Source organism: Microtus oregoni, unplaced genomic scaffold (genome assembly GCF_018167655.1).
Source record: "Microtus oregoni isolate MIOR12 unplaced genomic scaffold, Mior012 000055F_ref0000237, whole genome shotgun sequence".
In the NCBI taxonomy this organism is placed as follows: Eukaryota; Metazoa; Chordata; class Mammalia; order Rodentia; family Cricetidae; genus Microtus; species Microtus oregoni.
In genome coordinates, this window is record NW_024543831.1 from 12034480 (window position 1) to 12055413 (window position 20934).

The 20934-nt window shown below is 44.5% G+C and overlaps 2 protein-coding genes across 4 annotated transcripts in view; one reads left to right on the forward strand and one right to left on the reverse strand.

The window, feature by feature from the left end:
- Nucleotides 1-503: 503 nt before the first annotated feature.
- Fbxo22 (F-box protein 22) lies at nt 504-20131 on the forward strand. Its single transcript, XM_041638347.1, has 7 exons — nt 504-700; nt 862-1000; nt 6683-6770; nt 8511-8606; nt 12902-13066; nt 15582-15747; nt 18054-20131. Exons 1-7 carry the CDS (start codon nt 570-572, stop codon nt 18469-18471), a joined length of 1203 nt encoding a protein of 400 aa, XP_041494281.1. The 5' UTR covers nt 504-569; the 3' UTR covers nt 18472-20131.
- Nrg4 (neuregulin 4) overlaps nt 14757-20934 on the reverse strand; it is a 62134-nt gene continuing 55956 nt past the window's right edge. For 2 of the 3 annotated variants that reach the window (XM_041638348.1, XM_041638349.1), the window contains 2 exons: nt 19854-19927; nt 14757-16136 (listed from right to left, as the gene is read on the reverse strand). The gene's annotated coding sequence lies outside the window, so the exon portion shown is untranslated. The remainder of the gene's footprint in view (nt 16137-19853; nt 19928-20934) is intronic. The other variant, XM_041638350.1, reaches the window with a different exon arrangement.

Here is a 20934-nt window from a genome sequence, read left to right on the forward strand (position 1 = left end):
AAACCAAGTAGATGGGAACCAAAACCCCTTCAATCAGGAAACAACTGGATTCAGTTGGAATGAAGTTGAATCTGTTCTTTTCATTTATGGTTCAGAATATGTATGTGAACCACGGGAAGGTTTGTTAAAATAGACTCTTGGGCCTCGTCTCCTGTTTTTCAGTAGCCCTGAAATGAATGAAGATGAAGATCTAGTACGAGCAAAAGCATTCTTCCTATTTTGAAAATGTCGGTCTGCTTTGGTGTATGGTTCTAGCAGCAATTATAGTGGCCAAAGAATAGCGAGTGCTATTTAAAATACTCGTTTAAAATTTAAGGGCTAACGTGTTAACCAGATTCACTGAATATATCGAGTGTTTGCAGCCGGCTCAAGGGCCAAGCTGCACCGTTTCTTTCCGGGCGAACAGCGCAGGCGTTACAACGCGGCGCACAGTGGCTGCCGTAAGACCAGTGCCGGAAGCTGTCCGCCGGAAGTGGAGCGCGCGCCTGCTCAGTGGGCCCGGGTGGGCGGCAGTGTGCCCGGCGCTCGGCTTCTGAGCTTCCGTAGGGCTTCTGGCCGGTAGGCGAGGAATGGAGCCGGTGGGCGGCGGCGGCTCCTCCTCCACCGACCCGCGAAGTACCTTCGTGCTGAGTAACCTCGCGGAGGTGGTGGAGCGTGTGTTCACCTTCCTGCCCGCCAAGGCGCTGCTGCGGGTAGCCGGGTGAGGGCGAATGGCGCGGGAGAAGACTTTCGTCCCCTTGGGTGGCGGGTCTGCCCAGACCGGGATCCCTGCACAGGTCTCCTGGCGCTCGGCCCCTGCAGCGCTGCAGACGGCGGGAGCGGTCCTCCCGGCGGCAACCTTTTGTGCTTTTGCGTCCCCAGAGTGTGCCGCCTATGGAGGGAGTGTGTTCGCAGAGTGCTGCGGACCCACCGCAGCGTGACCTGGATCTCCGCAGGAGTGGCGGAGGCCGGCCACCTGGAAGGACATTGCTTGGTCCGCGTGGTAGCAGAGGCGCTTGAGGCAAGTATGGGTGTGTGCCGTGGACAGTCATTTGCAGGACTGGTGGGCCATCTTTCAGAACTTTTTTTTTAAATCACGATTATGATACATGCTTTTGCTTTTAATTTGGGGACCTTTGCTCGTGGTCCGGAAAGACTTTGTAGTAAACATCAGGTGTTGTAAGGGCGTGCTGCAGATGCTCATTAGATGTTGGGCAATTGAAGTTAACAGGTGTCGTTGTTAAAACTTCTGCAGACCCTTCCTTCACTTGTCTCTGTTTTGCAATGAAGGCATTCTTATCAGGGTCACACACTAGAAATAAACTAAAATTTATACCTAAATTACTTAAGTCACAGCCCTTATCTCATTTGCGTCCCTGGATCCAGGAAAGTCATTACACCGGGAGGTGAAGACAGATTATAGAGCCGGTAGTGAAGTTCCGGTATCTCACTGAGAGGCAGATACCCTTGAGAGGAAATTGCCAATTTGACGGCCCATTACATCTCCCTTAGTATGTATAATATGCAAACATGAATGTTCTATTCAACGACAGTGTCACCTCCAGATTGGAAAATTATCATCAATACATGAGTTTATTAGAGTTTGTTTTTGTTTTGTTTTTTCAACTGAACACAAGCTAGAAAGAGGGAACCTCAAGTGAATGCCATCATCAAATTGCCCTGTAGACTAGTTTGTAGAGCATCTTCTTTATTCGTGTTTGGTGTGAGAAGGTCCAGCTCACTGTGGGCTGTACCAGCCCTGGGCAGGTGGTTCTGGGGTATATGAGAAAACACACTGAGCAAGCCATGGAGAGCAAACCAGTAAAGATGGCTCCTCTGTGTCTTCTGCTTCAGTTTCTGCCTCCAGGTTCCTGCCTTGGTTTCCTTCTGTGAACTGTCATCAGGGATATGTAAGCCAAATAAGCCCTTTCCTCCCCAGATTGCTTTCGGTGCTGGTCAGTACCACAGCAATAGAAACTAAACTAAGATAATACGTTACCTAAAAAGACATCTGAGGTTGGCCTGAAAGGGACTTTCACTAGTCAAATTGGAGATAACTTTAGCATTAAAATAAAAGATGATAGTAATAAATGCATCCTTCAGTAAGAGACTGCAGACATACTGTTGTCTAGTTTTCAGACTCCCATTCAGATTTTGCCCCATTACTGTTCTTGATAGCAAAAGGATTCAACTCCCAGTAACTTTAACTAAAAGTTTCTTTTTTTAAAAAAAAAATCATTTATTTATTTGTTTATTATATATACAATATTCTGTCTGTGTATATGTCTGCAGGCCAGAAGAGGGCACCAGACCTCATTACAGATGGTTGTGAGCCACCATGTGGTTGCTGGGAATTGAACTCAGGACCTTTGGAAGAGCAGGCAGTGCTCTTAACCACTGAGCCATCTCTCCAGCCCTAAAAGTTTCTTTAACTAAAATGTTTCTTTGATTTGTTCAGTTTCACCAGCTTGTCTTTTCCTGCCAGAACACTTAAGAAAATCTAAGGCTAGTTAATTTGTAGAACATTCACAAATTGAGTGTGACTGAGGTTGATTAGATTTCGTCAGGAATGATGGGAAAGCAAGGGTGTGTTCTCCCAGTATTCTTCCAGGTGGCCTCTGGTTTTCATTTGTCTCATTATTTTAAATTATTTGATTCAGGTGATATCTACCAGAAGCCTCTACCTTTAAATTTTCTGGCCTGCAATGAATAAGTATTTCTGGATAGAAACTTTGAAACTTAGTCTTCTCTTTCCTTTTGTTCATATATATATATATGTATATTTGCACATGCTGCTAGTCTCTTATTCAAAGCTATATCTGTTACTGTGTCTATCTTGTGCTTACACTGTCTTTGGTTTGACTAGTGAGCTCCCAATCCAGCTTCAGTGTCTTTTAGGGATGACCTTACTTTTTTAGTACCAGATGTTTTTAGCTTGTTTTTTGCCTGCTTCATTTGGGAAATTAGTGGTTTCTCTAGTAGTCTTGATTGCTTTTAGTGGAAGTTGGTATTTAGAACTAAGATTTGTACTGTGTAAGTACTCACTGCTGCTGAGGGGTTTGCTGCCTCTACTTTAGCCCAGATAGGAGTACATGTATGTATCTGCATATAGTTGTTCTTTGGTATTGTCAGGGTATTCGTTGCCCCATATTGAAGTCCACAGATGCTCAAGTCCCTCATAAAGTGGCATAGTGGGGCTGGAGAGATGGTTAAGAGCATTGCCTGCTCTACCAAAGGTCCTGAGTTCAATTCCCAGCAACCACATGGTGGCTCACAACCATCTGTAATGGGGTCTCGTGCCCTCTTCTGGTCTGCAGGTATACACACAGAATATCATATACATAATAAATAAATATTTAAAAATAAATAAAGTGGCATAGTATTTGTATTAACCTGCATAGCTCACCCTCATATTTAAATTTAAATCTCCAGATTATTTATACCTAATCTAAGTAGACTATATAAGTAAATAATGACAAGAAAAAGTTTGTACATACTCATTAGAGATGCGCCCACCCCCTTTTTTTAAATAGCCACATTTGAGTCCTTGAATGAAGAGAGAGGTGGAAAGCTGACCAGATGTGTATCTGAAACTATGTTTCTATCTGTGCATGGAAACTCTTGCGTTTCTTTAAATGCAATGTGTCCAATCCTACCTAAGATTTTGTCTCACTTCCTCTCATGTTTATATCTCCCTTTTTGACAGTGGGAAACCTAGCTCTTAAAAAAACAAAGCTTTTATTTTTGTGTCTGTCTATATATGTGTACATGTGTGCAGGTGCCCATGGAGGTCAGAAGAATGCATCGGATCTTTTGGAGCTGGAGTTAACAGTTGATTGTGAACTCTGTCCTCTGAAAGAACAGCAGTCGATCTGATCTCTCCAGCATCTCTCCGGCCCTGGCTCTTGTCTTTAATGTGCCTGTCCCAAGTGTGCTGTCCTCAGTTCCATGCTAATCTTGTGTAGGTTTTCTTCTTTGCTCTTTGGACTCTTGGACTCATACCCAGAAGGCTGGCTAGCCTCTCCCAGGCCTGTGGGAGTATTGTTCTCTCTGATCAAAACCCTGCAGTTTGTTTGTCAAAATCTGTTATTTGGGAAAATTCAAAATACTAGCAAAGCTTTTTCCACAGAAGTGTTTTCTGGAGCATCATATACAGTGAGGGAGCTTAAAACAACTCACTGTTCAGTAAAAGAAGTCATGAAATTATAAATTGCAAGGTACATTCAGTGATAAGATCTTCATAAAGGGGCTGGAGGGATGGCTCTGTGGTTAAGAGCATTGTCTGCTGTTCAGAGGACCTAAGTTCAGTTCCCAGTCACAAATGCCTGTAACAACTGGTTTCTGAGGGCACCTGCACACACATAGCACACATTTGGACACATACATAAGAAATAAAAAGTTTAAAATGTTGGAAAACAGATTATTAAATTATATACTTAGTGTCATCTAGTCCTGTGATTTTTTTTTTTTAATGCTCTTTTAAACTACCTGTGGCTGTTTTCAACTTTTTACCACAGTAGGCATTATTTTTTGGCTGTGAATTTCATACATTGTAGTGGTTGTTATATACAGAGAGTCTTAGACCCATTTTTGGCTCAAGCTGGCAATGTAGCTTTGACCTCTCTGAGCCTTAGGTTCCATTTTTATAAATTGAAAAGGGAGAGCAATAATTCTTTTGTGTGTTTATTGGGTTTGTCTAAGGATTAAATGGCAAAAAGATAATGTATATTACATGTTATTTATAATATATGGCTATAAATTTTCGATGGATATTAAGAATTGTCATATCACTATTAAAGTTCAGTTAGTAGTAGCCCTAAAGAAATCAAACTCTTGAGACAGAAGCATAGTCTCTAAGTGATACATGCTGCTTTCTCTGTGTTTTCCAAATCATCTTGTGGATAGAGTATTTTAATACAGATATAAGGGGAGTTCCTTAACGTCCTTAGAAATATTTTGAACTTTTTTATAAGCCAGCTTGCCATTTGTAACTTGTTTGAATAGTGTAGTCCCAGGCTCCTTGTGCTACAGTGAGAGTGTTTGAGGCTTGGCGTAGTTCCTAGTGAGAAATAGGAAGGGAAATGGAGACGTGTGAGTGCCAGAAAAAAAGAACCTTAGAATCTCAAGACGAGGCTTGTATATTTATCTAAACACAGGACGCTCAAGGCCTGACTACTTTGAAATTTACCACTGGTTATGGCAGAGGCAGAAGCAGGCTCTGACTCCTTCACTCAGCAAAATTTCTGGGTGAAATAATCCCACGGTTTATTATGATTATTAATCCAATAGACCAAGTGGGTCTGGTAGCTCAGTGGAGTTGGAGGTACTGGACGGTCTGCCTAGCCATAGCTGAAAGGCAAGCAGTCTGAGTGTTGCCAGTGTTTTATCTAAAAGGGCTTCCCAAAATATGTACGAACTCTGGAAATTTAAATTGTGTCAAGTAGTTACTTTAAAAAATGTCAGTTGAGGGGCTGGAGAGATGGCTCAGAGGTTAAGGACGCTGACTGTTCTTCCAGAGGTCCTGAGTTCAATTCCCAGCAACCACATGGTGGCTCACAACCATCTACAATGAGATCTGGTGCCCTCTTCTGGCCTGCAGTCATACATGGAGGCAACACACTGTATTGTATACATAATAAATAAAATCTTTAAAAAAAAAAAAAAATGTCAGTTGATCCGGGCGGTGGTGGTGCACGCCTTTAATCCCAGCACTCGGGAGGCAGAGGCAGGTGGATCTCTGTGAGTTTGAGACCAGCCTGGTCTACAAGAGCTAGTTCCAGGACAGGTTCCAAAGCTACAGGGAAACCCTGTCTCGAAAACCAAAACAAACAGAAACGCCCGATAAAACCAAGAATTTGTATCCATAGGTCATAGGTCTTACCCAGCCCACAGAATAGTATTCAGTGTCTTTCATTGGTTTATCTAGAACCTACTCTGAAACATGTAAACCACCTCCAGACTGCAAGGCAGTGAAGTTGTGCTCCATAATCTGCACATTATTCCATTCTGATAGAAAAGCACTTGATAGAAGGCTTTTCCATTTAGTGCACACGTGTCTATGATGGGAGGCGTAGGAAAACCAGTGGTCTGAAGAACCCTGCTCAGAGTGGACACAGCACAAGCTGTAAGGATGTCACATGGAAGTCCCCAGTACAAAGGGTGTGGCATCTAGGAGCAGGCGTTGAGAGGTTTGTTCTAGGGTACGTTAAAGGAAACAAGTTTAAGGTGCTTGGCAGCTAGGGAACATGTTTAAGTGTGGGCAGGTCTGGTAATACTGAGCTTGGAGCTGGAAAGGAAAACCAGAAGGGGGGTTCAACCTATGCACCTGCTGCCGCCATCGGGATGCTTCTTATTTCCGTTCCTGTTAAGTAAAGTGAGAGACAACTTTAACTGGTAAACCAAATATCTGTTCTAAAAGAGTAAATGAACTTCTTGAGGCCTGAGATAAATTTGATGTGAAAAAAAAAAAATACTGCTACTCAGTAAATAAACTGATAAGAGTAGGAATGACCCATGAGAAGTAATAGGACTCGGGGAAGGGAGGAAAGGAGGGAGGCAGCAGTGAGGACTCAGGGTGGAGGGAGCAGTGAGGACTGGGATGGGGAGGGAGGCAGTAGCTTTTTTGTCCTTAGGGATAGTGGCGGATACTTGGGGAGCACAGAAGCATTTACAGAGTCAGATCCAATTATCTTTTTCTTTGCAGAATGTTCGCATCTTACCACGGACCGTCCTCTACATGGCAGATTCTGAAACTTTCATTAGCCTGGAGGAGTGCCGTGGCCATAAAAGAGGTATATGTAGAAAAAAGGGTTGGGCTTTTGTTTCCAACATTTCCTACTGCTAAGTGCAAGCCTTCCAGGGCTTTGGGGCGCCGTTCCTGTACTCATGCCTCTGTTTGGCTTGAGCTAAGGAGCCCTTTGTGTGCAGATTGATGTCTGACCTCCTGGTCTAACTGGAACAAAGTTTTTCAGAAAGATTTTTGTTTTGAAATACTCTAAGCCTCCAGTTGTACTTCCCTTTGTTAAAACAGGAGCCTGGCTTTGGTTATCCAAGCCTGTTCATGTATGATGCAGCGCTATGGGATTCCAAAGCTGTTTGCAGACACTCTGCATTCTTGACTTGCTAAGGGGAACCCAGCTCAAGAACACAAGATGGGGCCCTTTGGCACAGACTTTGATTTGTACATTGTCTGGCCTGAATCTGACTGACTGGAGTCCAGTAGTAGTTGTGCCATGACACCAGCTGAACAGAGATCCCATAAATAATAGCACCTCTCAGACTCAGTGCTGCGCCAAAGTTGATGCCTTTGGGCAAAAGTAAGGACAAGGGCAAACTATTAATGGCAAAGGGTAGGTTTAGAATTCGAATAAAACAGACACAAAAATGGGGAAACCGCTTATTTTAATCAAAATATTCAAGCTTGCCAGGTGGCGGCACATGCCTTTATTCCGAGTTCTCAGGAGGCAGAGGCAGGTGGATCTCCTTGAGTTCAAGGCTAGCCTGGTCTACAGAAGTCAGTTCAAGGACAGCCAGTACTGTTACTGAGAGAAACCTTGTGTACAAAACAAATCTAAGGTCCTCCCTCCCTCCCTCCCTCCCTCCCTCCCTCCCTCCCTCTCTTCCTCCCTCCCTCTCTTCCTTTCTCCCTCCCTTTCCTTCCTCCCTCCCTCCCTCCCTCCCTCCCTTCCTTCCTTCCTTCTTTCCTTCTTCCCTCCCTCCCACTCTCCCTCACTTTCTCCCTCTTTACTCCCTCCCTTCCTATCTCCTTCCTTTCCTCCCTCTTTCCTCCCTCCCTCCTTCAATTGCTTCTTCCTTTTTCTTTGAGATAAGGTCACATGTAGCCCAGGCTGGCCTCAAAAACTCACTGTATAGCTAAGAGATTACCTTGAACTTCTGATTATCTTGCTGTTGGAGGAGGACTTGTTCATTCCAGCACCCGGCTAGCTTACATCTGAAATAATCACACAGAAACTGTATTGATTAAAACACTGCCTGGCCCATTAGCTCTAACTTCTTATTGGCTATCTCTTACATCTCAGTTTAACCCATCTCTATTAATCTGTGTATCGCCATGTGGTAGTGGCTTACTGGAGATTCTAATCAGTGTACATCTAAGGTGGAGGATCCATGGCTTCTCTGACTCGCTTTCTTCCACCCAGCATTAAGTTCTGTCTCCCTGCCTAAGTTCTGCCCTATCACCAGGCCCAAAGCAGTTTCTTTATTCATTAACCAATGTAAGCAACACATAGAAAGAAGGACCTCCTACACCATCTTGCTTCTATCTTCAAGTGCTAGGACCACAGCATGCACCACTTTGGGGTTCATGTAGCACCATGGCTGATGATTGACCGATCGAACCTAGGCTTCTTGCATGCTAGGCTGGTCCTCTACCAATTGAGTTATGCCCCCAGCCTCATAACCTTTTCGGTTGTTAAATATTACTTTTTGTGTCTGTCTTTTTTTTTTTTAACACTGTTAGGTTTGACAATGAAAAGTGGATATTTAATAATTGTGCTGCTTTATTGTTACAGCGAGGAAAAGAACTACCATGGAGACAGCGTTTGCCCTCGAGAAGCTGTTTCCCAAACAGTGTCAGATCCTTGGGATTGTGACCCCGGGAATTATAGGTGAGAGAAATTAACGACTTATTTTTTGCTTAGTTTAATGTGGGGTCCCGTGGATTGGTGAACTAATTATAGCTGGAGAGCACACATTCACCTTTCTGGTGGCATGTAAAACCAAGAGCAGTAGACATCTGTCCTGGTGGAACCTTGTCCTCGGTGTCAAGTTGTTGAGGTTCACAGTTCAGATCACAGGGCTGCCTAAGAGCAGCATATAACCTGACTTCCTTAGCCTTTCCAGGGAAGGAAGGGTCTCATTGTGCCTGCCCCATTCCTGTCTGGTCAGTTCACCCACTCTTGTTTCCTGCAGGCGGGGCAGCTGAGAGTGACAGGTTACAGTGCGTCTTACGGAGAGACTTGTTTCTCTGCATGCTGCCAGCATGGCACATGAATTTTTGCTGTTACTGTTTGAATTGTTTCCTGTTGATGTAGCGGTGGTCCAGTGGTTAAGATAACTGGATCAGGATTCCAGCTGTACCACTTAGTGTCTGTGTTACTTTGTATAGCTTACCTGACGTCCATGAGACTTGAGTGTCCTCATCAGGGAAATGGGAAAGCGCCTTCTTAGGAGGGCTGTGAAGATGCAGTGACCCAGCACATCTGTGGCCTTTAGAGCAAACCATGCAGCAAGATGTCAGCTGTTGTTTTCTGGAGCCTTGCAGGTGGTTAGTTGGTAAAGTGTCTGCTGCACAGGCATAGAGGCCCTCATCAGCTCTGGACTCCCATACAAGCACCCTGAAAGACTTTTGGTTTGCATCTCAGAGTCCTGTGCAGTGAAGCACAAAGGGTTCTGGGTGTTTGCAAATGAATAGGGCCTGCTCTTCTCTGCCCCACCAGCTCACCAGCTCCTTACCGCAGGGCTGCTGTAGCTCTGTACACACTTGGACTAATGAAGCAATAGCGGTGACTGTGGTTTTCTTCCAACTTTTGAGTTGACTTTAAATAGCTGGTAGCCTTCACCTCATCACTGGTCACTGTTGGATACTAATGTAGAGTCGGGCACCTTCCTCACATCTTTTTTCTCGGCTCTCATTATATCCACTGCCTTTACTTGAACACAACTGTGCTTCTTAAAGTTATCTGCTGTAGGAATAGGGGCAAGAAAGGGAAGGCAGCCTTGGTGGCATCCTGCCTCCCCAGTAAGCAGTCGCAATCCCAGCTCTCCTTAGTCACTGCCTTGTTCTGAGCAGCTTAGGCTTTGTGTTGCTTTATGTCCCCATGGTCTTATGTTTGTGGTTAAATACCATTCCATCTGCTTTGGTCATGGTATGGCTCTGATGTTTGCTGGGCCCTCCTCATACTAGTTGCAGTCATTTAAATAAGAATGGCCCCCACATGTTCATAGACTTTTGAGTGCTTGGTATCCAGAGAGTGAAATTGTTTGAAAGGATTACAAAGATTAGGAGGTGTGGCTCTGTTTTGTTGGAGGAAGTTTGTGATTGGGGATTGTAAAAGGACACTTCCTGTCTCAAGTGCCTGGTCCCAAATAACCGACTTAGAGGATTAATCGCCTGTGGAGCATGCCAAGCTGGCCAAGCTGCAGGAATTGTGTGGAGGATCGTGCAGGAGACTTCGGCAGGAGACCATGGTGCTGCGAGGCTGCCTTCAGGAGAGCCAGGGTGGCTGCCTCTCCGCTGCTTCCCTGGTTATGCTGTGCCCGGCAGTGAAGGGCACCATGGCCACTCTACTTGATGGGGCTGAGCAAATGCTCTGCTGATAGCTCAGGCTTGGTATTAGCTAACTTTTAAATTTAAATTAACCCATATTTCTACCTATGCTTTACCACATGGCTGATGACTTGTTACCTCATTTTCTACATAACCTGCTTGCTTGGCAGCTGGCTGGCATCTCCCTGACTCCGCCCTTCTTCGTCCCAGTATCCTCTGACTCTGGCTATCCGCTACTGGTCTGTCATGTGAATATGAGCAGTACCTATCATAGTGTAGAAAAGGATTGTTCCATAGCAGGGGATGGGCTTCCTTCTCTGCCTGCAAGCCAGGGTGTGGTTTTCAGTGACTTCTCCAGGACCACTCTTGCTGCTTCCACGCTTTCTGCCATGATGATCGTCAGCCTCGGAAACTGCACAAGCCTCCAGTTGAAGCTTCCTTTTGTAAGAGCTGCCTTGGTCGTCGTGTTTCTACACAGCAGTAGGACAGTGGCTAAGATACTGGTCTTACCAGGCTTCTGGTCTTCACTGCTGATGCTTTGAGCTTAGCTGTTTCTTTACTTTTGGCCTGACAGTCCCTGCCACAACCCCTATTCTGACTTCTGTGGTGCTAAGGTAGTTTTGCCAGGTCAGTGTCTTATACATGGTTGTTCTCTTTTTGTGTTTTGGCTCTTTACTGGGTATAAATATTTAACACGTCTCTGAGATGGATTTGTTACATTATAAGTAATTCCTTTAAAGCTGTGTGCTTGCATGTGCAGGTCAGAGGTTGTCAAGTGTCATCTTCTGTTGTTCTTTTGAGACAGGGTCTCTCACTGAACTTGAGGCTCACTGTTCTAGCTAGACTGGCTGGTCAGTGAACTCCAGGGGTTTGCCTTTCTCTACTTCCCACTTTGCCTGACCTTAGTGTGTGTCTGGGGTCTGGTTTGGAAGACTCTGGTCTTCATGCCCGTACAGCAGATATTTTATCAGCTGAGCCATGCCCCCCCTTCATTTAAGTGTTCGAGTCTTTCTATGATATAAATGGGACAAGATTTATTTTCCCATTCTTGTTTTGATAGGCTGTGGTTTTTCTGATTCTAGGTATTGTGAATGAGTCTGGGTTTTTTTGTGTAAGTTTTATAAGTTTCTCTGAAACTTAAGGAGTTGGACTTTCTTGGTTTTAGCACTGACCTAAAAAGAAAGGCAAGTTTTCCAAGGTTCTGCCATTCTGTGCTCAGGAGCAATGGTTGGAGGGTGCAGTTGCTGTGACCGTTAGTCAGGCTGGTAGATGTGAAGATACTCTTGGATGCTAAGGACTAGTTGTATGCTCACTGGGTACTTGTCTTTGGCTTGTGACAGGGCTGGCTCACTCTGCTGTGGTTTTAATGTGGACTGTCCTGCATCTACTCACATTTAAACACTGTTTGTGTTTCCTCCTGCACTCTGTAGGGGTTGTTTGTTGTTGCTGTTGGAACAAAATACTGGCCGAATGCAGTGGGGTGGGGAACTTTCTTAGTTTGCAGTTGGAAGGTGCATCTTGGTGGGGAGTCATGCGGCAGAATCTTGAGGAAGCAGGTCATGCTGCGTCCTTACTGAAGGAGCAGAAAAGGACTGTAGCTGCTGCTTGGCCGCAGGACTCCAGGCTCTGGGACGGTCGGCCTGCAACCCGGTCAACTTAACCTGAGGCACTAGCTCAGGCCTACCATGAACTTGCTTCTTTCTTTTCATGTTTTAAATATACAGTCTGTGAATCGTGTGGGGTGTGTCTTTTGGGTTCTTCTCTTCGAATACCGCCCCCCACCCCCACCCCCCACTCCCATCCCACCATCCCTCAGCCCCTTCCCCCACACTGTGGTTTGCATTTCTAGAAACTTAACACTTAAAAAAAATTTGTGTGTGGCGTTGTGCCTTCGTGTATGTGTGTACCATGTGCACGTGTGGTGCTCATAGAGACCAGAAGGGGGCATCAGATCCCTTGGAACCAGAGTTAGACAGTTGTGGCCAGCTCTGTGTGACAGGAGCTAAACCTTGGTCATCTTGACTCAGTGACTGCGGACAATTTGTATACCTGCTTTTTCTCTGTTTATAAAAGCATTTCTTTTGTTTGTTTTTTCGAGACAGGGATTCTCTGTAGCTTTGGAGCCTGTCCTGGAACTAGCTCTTGTAGACCAAGCTGGCCTCGAACTCACAGAGATCCTCCTGCCTCTGCCTCCCAAGTGCTGGAATTAAAGGCGTGCGCTCAGCTTTTTGAAAGCTTTTCTTTCTGAACATATTTGAAAGTGTGTGGTGCAGGGATCACAACCCTAAAATTGCCAAAGAACCTTGTTTGCTCTAAGAGCATCTGTTTGATAACAGCCTAGCCTGCAGTTAGGAGGATGCAGTGGGCTGATGAAGGTTCTTACTAACGCCAGTTTCTGTTAGGAGGATGCAGTGGGCTGATGAAGGTTCTTACTAACGCCAGTTTCTGTTAGGAGGATGCAGTGGGCTGATGAAGGTTCTTACTAACGCCAGTTTCTGTTAGGAGAATGCAGTGGGCTGATGAAGGTTCTTACTAACGCCAGTTTCTGTTAGGAGGATGCAGTGGGTTGATGAAGGTTCTTACTAACGCCAGTTTCTGTTGGCTGTCCTCATGACGCTGTTGTTTTCTCTCTAGTGACGCCAATGGGATCAGGTAACAACCGACCTCAGGAAATAGAAATTGGAGAATCTGGTTTTGCTTTATTATTTCCTCAAATTGAAGGGATAAAAATTCGGCCCTTTCATTTTATTAAGGACCCCAAGAATTTAACACTCGAACGACATCAGCTTGCTGAAGTGGGTAAGTTGTTATTTACTGTTTTTACTTACTTACTTGGTTTTTTGAGATAGGGTCTCACTACATATTTCTGGTTGGCCTTGATTTCAGAATCTTCTTGCCTTTGCCTCCTGAGTGCTGAGGTTTCACAGGTACATGGCACATACTCAGCATTGTTATTTATTATTAATTGCCCATTTGTTGATTAACTTCATCTGTTTTAATTCTGGCTAGCTAGTGACTTCTAGGCCACTGTTGACAAGGCTGGTGATTGGTCCAATTCATTTCAAATTGTTTTATTGCCATGAAGTCCTAGATGACCCGAGACGAACACCTTTTATATAAGTATTCTGTTGCTAAGCTTGCGCATGAGTATTTTACTTGCATGTATGTAAGTATATGTACTGTGTGTGTGTGTGTCTGCTGCCCATGGAGAGCAGACGAGGACATAGATTCCCTGGAACTAGAATTATAGACAGTTGTAAGATCCGTGAATGCATGCATGTGTTTAATCGTAGCTGAATTTTGAATCTTGATCTTCAGTAGACTTTTAGCAATAATTTTGCCTTATTTTTGTTATTTAAAACAGAAAAACCTAACATTTAAAAATATCCCTAGTAACCATTTATTATACAAGTTTTTAGAAGAAAAAGGTTGGCGCTGGAAGAGAAGGCACGGGACTTGAAGTGTGAGGAAATACACAGTCAGGATTGCTCCCAAGTTTGAGAAAACAAGTGTGGACGGATTGAAGTAGGTCTAGTGTCAGACTTTGATGGGGAAACTTACTCGATACATAGGCAGCTGGCTACTCCAGCAACGCAGTGTGAAGGCTTTTCATCGTCTCCCTCCGTGATGTATTAGCACGCAGACATGTCACGTAATAATCAATTCCCTGCCTGTCAGGTTTCCTTGTTGCTGATATGCAAATCAGCTGTTGAGTCCTTGAACTTTTATAGGTTCGTTTCACTTTACAGACAAGGAAATAGGTTTGGAAAAGTTAAGCTTGTCCCAACTTAAAGACCAGCAATAGAAAAATGGGAAAGTTTGGGTTTGTGGCTCAAAGGACGGAATATACATACTGAGAACGGCTTTTACACCGTCTGTAAACAGGAGAGTTAGAGTGGCTGTGGAAGGGATGGAGCCGAGCAGTAAGGTGTGGGCAGCCAATGCTCGAAGCCCTGCATGTGGGCTCCGTAGAAGGCTGGACAGGTGCAGGCACTCTGTCCCCATAGTGGGACTATTTAGAAAACAGGCTTGAGCTTCAGGATGGCTTCCAGGATGGTTGAGACTACTTCCCCTTTTTCCATGTGCATGCATGTTGCAGTGCATTTGTGTGGAGACCAGAGGTTGGTGTCAGTGTCTCTTGACACTGACTTCTCTTGAATAGCCATGCCATTGGCCCAAGTGATCACGTCCTGGAAGTGACACCCATTTCTAAACTAGACTTGAATGTTGTTCCACAGACTTCTTCCTACTCAGAAAAATATGTTCCACAAAAGAAAAGAGTCTCGATGTGCCCGACTCATCTGTATGAGGGAGGACCCTTCAGAACTGTGCAAACCTGAGGTTTACTATGTGGAGAGTTAGAACTGACCCAGGGGCAGAGTCTAAAGTTTTATTTGTCCGTAATTGATTGTCTTGTCAGCAGCTCCATGCTGTGACCTAAAGGTAAAGTTTCCTAGATTTCAGCACAAAAAAGAATTCCAGGATGTGCTAGTGTAAAGCATAGTTAGTTTATTAAAGAAGGTTTTTAATATAAATTTCAGCATGGGGGTTGAGAGATATTCAGGGAGAGTGGATGTGGGCTACTCAGAAAAAAGGTCACATGTCATTGTCTTTACAAAAACTGTCACTAAAGGATTGCTGAGAAGTTAAGCTGGGATGCAGGACAGGCATTTGATAAGACAGAACTCTAGGTCACCAGCATGGAGTTAGATGCTAATGTGCTGGGAGTCTTGATTCTTAATTGTTCAAGCCTGAGCATTGTGGTCGGCGGGGCTCCTTTCCCTTTCTTTCTAGCCTGCTTCAGTCTTGCTAAGGGACCCTTCCTTTTATCACCATGGAAGGCATGTGGCTGAGTTAAATGGAAGCATCTGTGTAGTTAGGGGCTGCATTTTCTTCCTGTCCCAGAAGCCACCTGTTGTAATACTGTTCGGTTTCAAATGGCTGCTGTGAAAACAGGCTGCCGGAGACTCGGGTGGAAGCGTGGCGCTCTGGGAATGAGACACTACTGGTCCCTTGAGCCTTGCTGCCTGCTAGTGGTAGAGCTGCTTTTAGACCACGTTATAAACTCTAGGTCATTGGCCCTTGTGGACTTGGAATGTGGAACAACCCAACATGGTCCGCTAGGCTGCTGTTCTGTCTATAACTGTCCTTGCTTGTGTGAGGCGTTGACTGGATTATATTCAAATACCGCTTAGGTTTTTATTAATGGAAAGCCAGGAACTTCAGTGCTGCGCAGCACCTCTGGTGCCAGTCAGTCAGCAGGAATAACAGCTCGTTGTGGTTTAAGGCTGTCTTATCTCTAACTCCTCTGCAGGTCTTCTGGATAACCCTGAGCTTCGCGTGGTCCTTGTCTTTGGCTATAACTGCTGTAAGGTGGGAGCCAATAATTACCTGCAGCGAGTGGTCAGCACTTTCAGCAATATGAACATCATCCTGGCTGGAGGCCAGGTGGACAACTTGTCTTCACTGACTTCTGAGAAGTAAGCCTGTGCACTTTGCTTTTCTCCCAGGGTGAATGGAAACGGCTTCAGGTTCTTGCAACAAATTCGAGGAATCAGTGTGGTATTGTATGCCAGTACTATGAGGCAGGAGAATTTCTTGAATTCAGTACCAGCTTGGTCTACACTGATGACTGCCAGGCCAGACAAGGCTACAAAGTGACAGCCTGTCTCAAAAAATAGAAAAGGAATTGCTAATGTACCAATTCATTCAATTTTGCTGTTGCCAAGAGGCTCACTGAACACAACTCTGCTTGCAGTCAAAAAAACTAAACTTGTATTTATTGTCCTTTAAGAACATCAGCATTAGGCTCCTTCAGCACCGCCTGTTGATAAATTTTACAGCACTGGTCCTCCTTGTGATGTTGCTCCTGCAAACAGAGAAGTCACTAATGAGGCTAAAATAAATGCATAAGGCTTATTTCAGTATAGAGTTGAGTTGCTAACTGGGAGATAGAGTGATGGAGGAAGGTCATTGGTTAAGTAATAAAGAAACTGCTTGGCCTCATAGGTTAAAACATAGGTGGGAGGAATAAACAGAACAGAATGCTGGGAGGAAGAGGAAGTGAGCTCAGAGACACCATGCTCCCCTCTCGCGGGCAGATGCGATGAAGCTCCAACCCAGGATGGACGTAGGCTAGAATCTTCCCGGTAAGCGCACCTAGCGGTGCTACACAGATGGTTAGAAATGGGCTAAATTAATATGTGAGAATTAGCCGAGAAGAGGCTAGATATAATGGGCCAAGCAGTACTTAAGTGAATACAATTTGTGTGTTGTTGTTTCGGGGCATAAGCTAGCCAGGCGGCTGGGGTGCTGGGGACGCAGCTCCATCGCTCCTATTACTACAATAGAGGTTTCATAGAAATAAGGAAGACTAGGTTTTTAAAGGAAAAGAACTAAGGTGAGGTTGAAGCAGCTTGTTTATGCCCTTGTGTGGAGTTTTGAGTGAGCTGAGAATGGACTGCCGCTAGGGTCTGTGCGTACACTAAGCTGAAGGTCACTTTGAGTCAAATCCTGGGGTTGGAAACTTGCAGCGGGACTTTGCAATCTCATCTCTGAATACTTTGAAACAAACTTCTACTCTCAAAGATGCTCTCTGTGGGTCTCAAATTCTCTCTTGATCAGATTGTAGCCATTTAAAGTGTTTCCTTGAGAAGGAGGTACATGGGTCAAGTGTTTCTGACAAAACTCGTCAGGCTCTAACACTCAGGGTGGGGTGGCATCTCCCTGCTCTTCTCCAGGGAACAGCAGTGGTATCTTACTGGTGTTCCTTGGCCTTCAGTTTTGGGACCTATATACTAGATTTTATTTATTTTGTGTGTGTGTGTGTATATGCACCACTGATGCTTGGTGCCTCCGTATCTTAGTTTCTTGCTAACCTGGAGATCTCATGCATTCTGTAGATTCAGTTGTTGATAAATGTAATGGGTACTTAAGGTGTCTGTTTCCTCCCAGCGGGTGTTCACTGTGTGCTTTATAGCTTTACTAAGCATAAAATGTTTGATTGAAATAAGTCTTTACAGGGCTGATGAGGCACTCGCCACCAGGGCTGAGAATGTAAGTGCAATCCTTGGGACCCACATGGTGGAAAGAGGAAGGACTCCTTTGCTCTCCGTCCATATGCCATGCTGTATGCATGCTCACCAGACTTGCACACAAAATCAGTGTCATAGGAAAAGGGCAGGAAAGATATGTGTGTGTCTGTTACATGAGTGAAGGTGCCCTCAAGGACCAGAGGTATTAGGTTATGAATCCCTGTTGTGGGGTGCTGAGAATCAGACTGGGATCTCTGTATAAGCAGAACACACTCCTAACTTCTGAGCCACCTCTCCATCCCTCCCCCCAGTTGTGAAATTTTAAAATTCAAACTCAGGCTCAAAACAATAAGACAGGAAGCATTGAAATCATAGTTCTTTAAAGGCTAGTTAACACAAAGCTAAAACCTGCAGAGTTGAAAATCATCCACCATGATTATATATATTTTTGTTTGGTTTCTTGAGAAACAGCCGTGGTCATCCTGTAACTCACTTTATAGACCAGGCTGAGCTCGAACTCAGAGATCCACCTGAGTGCATCTTTTTCATAATTTATCAGTGGATGATGGGGTGCGATGCCATAATGTCAGTCATACTCCATGGGATAGGACTGTCAGTTCGTGTCAGAGTGCTTGTCAGCACCTCCACCACAGACCCGGTGCAGATCTGTCTGGGACGAGAAGTCTCGGAGTAGAGCATAAGCTGCAAAGGCAGCAGAGCTCCCTTCTTAGTTAATGATTTTCTGTTTCTAGGAAGCCTCTGGATATTGATGCCACAGGTGTGGTTGGACTGTCGTTTAGTGGACAGCGAATCCAGAGCGCCACGGTTCTCCTCAGTGAGGATGTGACTGATGACAAGACGGCTGAGGCAGCCATGCAGCGTCTCAAAGCCGCCAACATCCCCGAAGAGAACACCATCGGCTTCATGTTCGCTTGCGTGGGCCGGGGCTTTCAGTACTACAGAGCCAAGGGGAACGTGGAAGCCGACGCCTTTAGGAAGTTTTTTCCCAGCGTCCCCTTATTCGGTTTCTTCGGAAATGGGGAGATTGGATGTGACCGGATAGTCACCGGGAACTTCATACTGAGGAGGTGTAATGAGGTAAAGGAAGAGGACCTGTTCCATAGCTACACGACCATCATGGCGCTCATTCACCTGGGGGCCTCTAAATAGGATGTCTTGTGGAGACTGGCTCTCACAGGATGTAACTTTGGGGGGTTGCCTTTTTCAGAAAAATGGAAACTTGGGATATAAGTATTTTAAAACCAAACTAGCTCCTTGTGCTTTGAAGCTTTGGTGCTCTGAGATCATGTTGAGTGAGTTTTAATACATAGATGAAGGACAGCTTTGTTCACAGATCAGAAAGTGGGAGGAGGCCACCAGGAGGATCAGTAACCTGTAGTTACTGATGAACATGTAGCAGAATCATGACTTTATTTTCCCTTAAAGGCGAAAATTAAAGAGATGGTGGAGTCTTTTTTCCTGCTTTTCAGTTTTCTCAGGAGCTGTAACAAATTTACTGACTTTTTACTTTTCTGATGAAGAACTACCTTTGTTTTCGTACTATATAAAGTTGTTCTCGTAGGTAAGTTAGCATTTTCCTCTTCACGGTAAAGAGACTGTAAGGGAACAATCTTTTTCACATAGTCCTGAAAATTATATCACCATATTTTGGTTTTATACCAATAAAATACACTTGAAAACCCACCAACTAGTATATTCGCTGCTTTTGATGAGACATGACGGTTGTCAGCTATTCCGCTGAGAGCCTGGAGTGGAGAGAGAAGTGAGGAAACGCTGGTTTCCCCTGAGCATTGGCACTTACAGAGCACGTGATGGGACTGTGTCCTTAATAGCGCATGACCTTGGATTGTCCCTTTCTCCTTACTGCTTGGAATATGGGTAGGTCATGAGTCACCTTGGACACTACAGAGAAGTCAGTACTCCATTGCAGCGAGGACCACAGGGATCCTGGGTGTCTTCTCCTGTATTCCCGTAATGGACTTGTGCTGCCTGTTCCTAGACTTGTACAGGGTGGACGTTAACATGGATTGCACCAGGTCGTTGTTGGAGGATATGCTTACAAGGTGACATTTCTGTACTGGTCAGTGGTTTCTACTAAAAGGACACTAGATAATTGGTAGGGAAAATCAAATACAAGTATTAAAAGAAATAATTGCAGTTTGTCAAAAAACAAACATGCCTAGAAGTGGCAACTGCTGCAGATATATATAAAGCTGCAAAAGTAATCAGATTTAACCAACGCCGAATGAGCACGGCAGTGAAGGTGTGTCCACATACTGAGCTGCCTCTCAGTAGAGACTCAGGAGATCGCCAGCAGCAAGGCTTTGAAATCACCGACTTCTCTACACCGCCAAGTGAAAATGCAGTGGGGACTCTAGTTTGTTCAGGAGGGCTGCCTCCAGGAATACATTTCCATCCCTTTGGTCCAAGAGAAAGGGAGTGGAACCTTAGCATGGAGTGCAGAAACGGTTCAGCAGGCAGAATGCTCCTGTGAAGGGTATGAGGGGCGTGTCCAGTAGGAGTCTTCTTACCTTAGTTTTCCCAGTTTTGTTTAAAATTGATTTACGAGGCCAGTAGCAAAAGACAAGTGGTTTGTGCTGCAAATCTAACAAAATGAACATGCAAAGAATTTCAGTAAAAATAAACTTAGAAATCGGAGTGCTTTCTAGACACTTGAAATTTTTCAATAGAAAAAAAATGCTTTTTTTCATTTTATAACCACAAAGTCTGGCTCAAATTAACCTCACTGTAATTTCAGTTTCGATGGAAGCAGAAGACTCCCAAACCCATGAAAATAAAGGTAATTTCCCTTATTTTCAGTTGTAAGCTGGGTATGAATTGGGTTGATGTTGGGTTGGAAATGTGAATGAAACCTAGTAGGCTCTATAGTAAGAGCCTGTGTTTAACAGGCAGAGCGACATTGTTACTGTGTACAGTTACCAAAGTTAATATCGGCTCCTTTTAGGGGCGAGCAGTGACGTGCGCCAGATGTGGTTTTGTTATGGATAGTTCACTTCTTTCCTGTGCCACATCTAGAGATAAGTTTCTAAAACATTGTGCCAGTATGAAGTAAAAAATTCCTGGCAGAAATCAAGAAAGTTATAGGGCAGGTGTTTTGGAGATAAGAGTGTTGCATTTAAGGCAAATTTTTGTCCTATTTTTTGTTCAGGTCAGTAGCAGACAAAAACAGCATGATGGCGTTAGTTTTAATAGAAAATGATTTGGCTGAGAAACAATTTGAGACCACTGTTTTTACATTTTTCTTACTGTCCAAGGTTCAGTCACCCTGTGTTTACTCAGTAAACACCTCATCCACAGTCTCCCCAAATCAGAGCTACAGACCGCAGTGAAGCACCCTGGCCAAGACAATCCATCTTCAAAGTGGTTGCTAGGTTCTGTGATGTTTTCAGCTCCTTTCTCCCTTGTGACAAAGATTCTTAAAACCATAGAAGCCCAGTTCTCATTCATGAACTGGATGAAGTGGAAGAGACCCTCCCCCCATCTGTAGAGTTGTGTACAGCTGTAGCCCTCTAGATAGTATTAGAGGTGCTAGGTTGGTTGGATTCTTTTGATTTTTGTCTCACTTGGGAGTTGGTGGGCACTGCTTGTAAA